The 5,381-nt window shown below is 40.5% G+C and overlaps 1 protein-coding gene across 1 annotated transcript in view; it reads right to left on the bottom strand.

Annotated features, from left to right (window-relative positions):
- Positions 1-1,869: 1,869 nt before the first annotated feature.
- LOC109481325 (tetratricopeptide repeat protein 12-like) overlaps positions 1,870-5,381 on the bottom strand; it is a 13,731-nt gene continuing 10,219 nt past the window's right edge. Inside the window, exons 16-20 of the mRNA XM_019783858.1 lie at positions 4,479-4,553; positions 3,915-4,013; positions 3,309-3,408; positions 2,638-2,860; positions 1,870-2,137 (exon numbers count right to left, since the gene is read on the bottom strand). Of these exons, the coding sequence (XP_019639417.1) occupies positions 2,068-2,137; positions 2,638-2,860; positions 3,309-3,408; positions 3,915-4,013; positions 4,479-4,553 (567 nt within the window). The 3' untranslated portion in view covers positions 1,870-2,067. The remainder of the gene's footprint in view (positions 2,138-2,637; positions 2,861-3,308; positions 3,409-3,914; positions 4,014-4,478; positions 4,554-5,381) is intronic.

The raw sequence follows: 5,381 nt of genomic DNA, 5'->3' as shown, positions 1-5,381 counted from the left end.
ATGACCTTAGGAAAGCCTAGTAGAGGCTACACTTAGGAATGGCCTTAGGAAAGCCTGGTAGAGGCTACACTTAGGAATGGCCTTAGGAAAGCCTGGTAGAGGCTACACTTAGGAATGGCCTTAGGAAAGCCTAGTAGAGGCTACACTTAGGAATGGCCTTAGGAAAGCCTGGTAGAGGCTACACTTATGAAGGGCCCATAAGGAAAGCCTGGTGGAGGCTAGAGTGGGTTGATCCCAGATTAAGGTACTAGTAATCAGCGCATGTTATATGGGCGTGGCTTGTTACGGGCAAAACACTTTTAAGAAGGGGATTAACATGTTAGCACAAACTCAATTACCGGTAACCTAGAACAGAACCTAGGGCAACAGCAATACATATCCCGTTTCTTGGATCACCAACTTCAATTTTTTCCCTTTATTTGCAGAAAAAAATTACATGTAAGGTTTTCATATTCTCAGGATACGAACCCACCCTAAAAATGCATCTAGCACGGATAATTTAAGAAAATTCTTGTCTTCTTATGCAGCAAAACCACCAATGTTTGTAATGTTATGATATAATAAACTTTGAAATGTTAGCCAGCCTTATATATAGCCTAGGGAAGACTTAGTCTGTGGATGCAATGTAACAACAATCATGATGAAATTATGATATCATAACAAGGACAATACTGTTATATATGAATCAACTTACATTGTATTTGCCTATTATGATATCATGACCAGGATAATACTGTTATACATACATCAACATATTTTGCCCACTGGACTGTACAGTAATACCTAGCCTCCGTAGCAGGCTTATAGCATGCACTGGGGGTTTGGTGGTCTTCGGCTGTTTTCTGATCAGTCCAGTTCTAAAAACGGGGGTAATTCAACTAGGCCGGCTATGTTGTCTATATGCAATCAGAAAATAGCACATAAAAGCTCCCAAAGACCCTGAAGACCCCCAAAACTCCCAGTTTTTGGCATGCTATGGAGACTAAGTAATACTGGGTCAGGCACCAGTTACAGAGTGACCACTAGAACCAACTGCACGCCACTTCAAGTTTGGAAAGCCCTTCATTCACAAACACCACTTCACGCAATTCTACACAAACCCCATGAAGGGCATTGTTGGTCCAGGCTTGGTGTAAAAGAGCATAACATGGTAGCAAGGTGGTCTGGTGGTTAGAGGGTTGTTGACACAGAATCTGAGGGTTCAGGGTTCGAACCCCTGGCAGGCCCCAGTGTTATGCACTTGGGAAAGGCACTTTACACCTCTTGCTTCAGTTAACTCAGGTGAAAATGGGTGTGTACCTTCAGTTATGGACATCATCTAAATGATTCTTGGATAAGACGTAAAGCTAGAGGTCCCTTGATTGGGGACAGCCACACCTTGAGCATGTTGAAGATCCCACTGCACTTATCAAAAAGAGTAGGGTCCCTTCCTGGTGTGAGTGGTTCAAATCTTACAGTCTGTTCTTATGCAGCTTGTACCTACTGTACATAACTGGTGTGTTACACCGAAAGGTCGACTACTGGATATGCAAAACAAAAACAAAAAAATGCAACAATAGGCAACTCATCCTGTATAACCATTTTCCGTGTATTACTAAGAAATATCACTTCAACCATTTCGATCTTTTACTACCGATATAATGCTTGTAAATACATTGTACTTTATTTTACATTTTGTAGCCATTACCAGCTATCTAATATTACAAATGTAAATGAAAGATAATTAACACATTATAATTGGTTTATTGTTTCAATTGAAAGCAATACACTAAAATACATTGCAGCGACTTGTACATAGTACAAGTCGCTGAATTATGCATATTAGGCAGTTACAAGAAATGAATAAAACACTTAATAAAATCTATAGAAACTACTATACATTGCAAAATAATTAAAATAATTAGACAATAATCATAATAAAAATTACCACACACTGATTATCAAACCATCTTGATACAAACGATAACCATTCACACCTCCACACTACATTATTATATTATCTACATGTATAAGGCACCTTCATATAGAAAAATTCTACAGTACAAAAAGTTGAGTAGAAAAACATCCCTAGTTGAAAAGTTTCATGCAGTCGTGGAGAATTCCCAGGCCATCCAGCTCTCGTAATCTGTCAATGTGTCTGGAAAATAAAATAAAGAGGATTAAATCATGATCACCATGAATTAAAACTGCCATATCCATTGATGATAGTCATAGGCAAAACCTACTGCCGTACCAGAGTACATGTACCTCACTGATTCTACAAAACACAGACACACACTCACACACACACACATTCAATCACACACACACACACACACACACACACACACACACACACACACACACACACACACACACACACACACACACACACACACACACACACACACACACACACATACACGCACAAACACACACGCACGCACGCACGCATAGTATTTACCTTCTATCCTCCTGTACCGGTGTAGCTAGTGCGATGGCACAGTTCTGTTGCACTACAGAGTTCCTGTGGTCTGCTACATACTTCACACACACACACACACACACACACACACACACACACACACACACACACACACACACACACACACACACACACACACACACACACACACACACACACACACACCTCCCTACCTTCTATCCTCCTGTACCAGTGTAGCCAGTGCGATGGCACAGTTCTGCTGCACTACAGAGTTCCTGTGGTCTGCCACGTGCTTCAAAAGCTCCATGACAATGTCTGTACCATAAAGACTCTGGCACAGGGCTTTGTCGTTCAGAAGGTGGCCGATACACAGGGAACTGTTTGCTTGGAGTGTCTCGTCTTCTGCCTTTAGAAGACTTCTCAGGGTTTCAATGTCTGTGAAGAATTTCATTGAGTTGGCAAAGAGAATTTTATATTGAAGGTTTTATATACTTTTACTATTAATTGTAATTATTTATTGATTTGCTACTTATACTTATATAAGTTATACTTGTCATTTTATCATGCTGTGTTTGCCTGCAGAGCACTTTGAAAAACAACTCAATGGCAATTAGTAGTCCCTGGACAAATAAAAACAATCGATGATGAAATGACTGTTAAGAATGCTCTTTATTCAACAACCTTTCTTATTAATATTCAAATTATCCAGCTGCTTGAGTAAGTGTTGCGCAACAACCAGTGAGTTTTCACATCTGACATTTCGTTGACCATCTGCCACCTTCTTCAGGGCAACAATAACTCGTTCTGACTTATTCTACAGCTAGGTGTTGGATGTAGAAACTGACTTGGATGTGAAAGGAAAAAGTAGAGAATAGACTCTTACTGTTGTCCTGCTGTATGACAGTTTTCCTTGCTGCGTCGCTGTCTTTAGTACAGGCTGCCAGGGCCTTCATGGCGTACTTCACAGTCTGGAGTTCAGGGTCCTGTTGTCAGGGACAAAATGGAGAATATCAAATCAAGTTGTTAGGTTGATATGCAATACAAAATGAATCTCAAGCAACTGGAAGAATTCTCTAAGAAGTTATATGATTCAGATTCATTATACATGTGTGCAGAATTTGCTATCTTTCACCAGTGACTCAAAGAATGAGTCTGATGACAATACATTGTAGTGTAACTTGTGAGTATCTGATTTGATATGTATTTTTTTCTTCACATATATATCAATTCAGATACTTATTAATATACAGGTTATAGTGTTGTAGATTGTTGTAGCTGCTCATATAATACATATAATCATGTCTTGTCAGCAGGGCAAGCCCTTTGCAATAGCCACAGGGGTAGATGGCCTACCCTATGTCTGTAGCCAAACAACAAACAAACAAACAAACAAACAAACAAGTATATACAGGTTGCACTTGTTTTATGCACTGTAAGAATAGTACATATCAGGCCAAGACATGAAACAATTGACTAAATAAAGTGTTACCTTGAGCAGTCTGAAGAGTCTGATGGGTGCTGTGTTCTGGCAAACTTTCACACTCTCATCTGACAGGGGGAGGATGTGACTCAAAATACCTGCTGTCCTCTGAACAACAACAACAACAACAACAACAAAAATGTTTAAGGAACAATTTCAAGATCTCAATGAGAACAAGACTACAGGCCGATCTGAGCATCTCATGCATGAATAAAGAATGATTAGAACAGACAGGTTGGCAAGAGACTGTACAAAAAGTTTTTATTTAACAACCAGTGGGTTTTTACATCTGACGTTTTGGTGACTGTCTGTCACCTTCTTCAGGGCAACATTAACTAGTTCTACATTTGGGACTGCACGTGTAACATTGCAGCAGCGACACCTACATGTAGCTGCAGTATGAATCTGAGAACCAGTCATTGTTGCCCTGAAGAAGATGACAGACGGTCACTGAAATTTTGAGTGAAAACCCACTAGTTGATGTATAAAGAACCTTCTTGTACACAACAAAAAAACAATCATGCAATCAGAGATGGCAGACTTCACCAACAATGCACAGTTGAGCAAACAAACCTGAACTATGGTTGTGTTAGGGCTGTCCAGCAGGCCTTGGGTCTTGGACACAGTGGCTACAGCTACTACAGTTTCCTGGGGTGAAAAAAATTAACATGACATTGATAAGACTTACTTCAAAAGACCAAGCATGAGAGTTAAGACCTAAGCTGATCTGCAATGTCTTATGCATCTTGTATTTACATGTTGTACTGTATATCTGTTACAGTAACAGTGTTTAGCCTTTATGGTTCCGGGTCGGAGTTTAATTCTGACCAGGGTTCCAAATAGTGCGCAGTAAATCGCCGGATCTGCGAGGTTGTCACGCTAGGTTTGGCTCCCCATAGCTCGGCGATCGCTGTAGATTTTCAACTAGGTTTTGAATTGATCAAAAAGCCTTGGGATTGTAGTGTTTTTCGGCGCGGTGAAGTTGGACGGCCAGCGAAGCGTTTTTGGTATTAGTCCGCGAGCAAGGGTGATGCGGTTTGTCGCCTGATGACCCAAATAGCTGCGTTCTATGTGGAATTTCTAGGGGTTCGCGTCACCGGATTTTGCGAAAAACTTATCGCAACAACCTATATTTTTTTTCTGTTTTTCAGAAACAGGAAGTAGTAAGCTATTTCAGCATATAAGCCGTTAGCCTGGGAAAATCGTTTTTCCAAGCAGGTCCGTTGAAAAAAACTGCAAAAAAACTACATTTTTCGTATCCAAAATTTACGTTTAACTACAGTTTCTACCCAAATTATAGAGTCGACGGACAATAACCAAAATTGTATCGGAAGCCGGCTGGAAACCTCCGTTGACTGATGTAATGAGATTTCCCGGCGTACTTTTTTTGGCGGAGTTATAGCCCTTCGGTCTGAGGGTGTCCGCCGGATCCAAATCTTAAAAAAACTCGGTCCGAGACCTTAAAGCACGGCGCAT

Source organism: Branchiostoma belcheri, unplaced genomic scaffold (assembly GCF_001625305.1).
Source record: "Branchiostoma belcheri isolate BF01 breed outbred unplaced genomic scaffold, Haploidv18h27 scaffold55, whole genome shotgun sequence".
NCBI classification, from domain to species: domain Eukaryota; kingdom Metazoa; phylum Chordata; class Leptocardii; order Amphioxiformes; family Branchiostomatidae; genus Branchiostoma; species Branchiostoma belcheri.
This window is presented reverse-complemented; position numbering and strand designations above follow the sequence as displayed.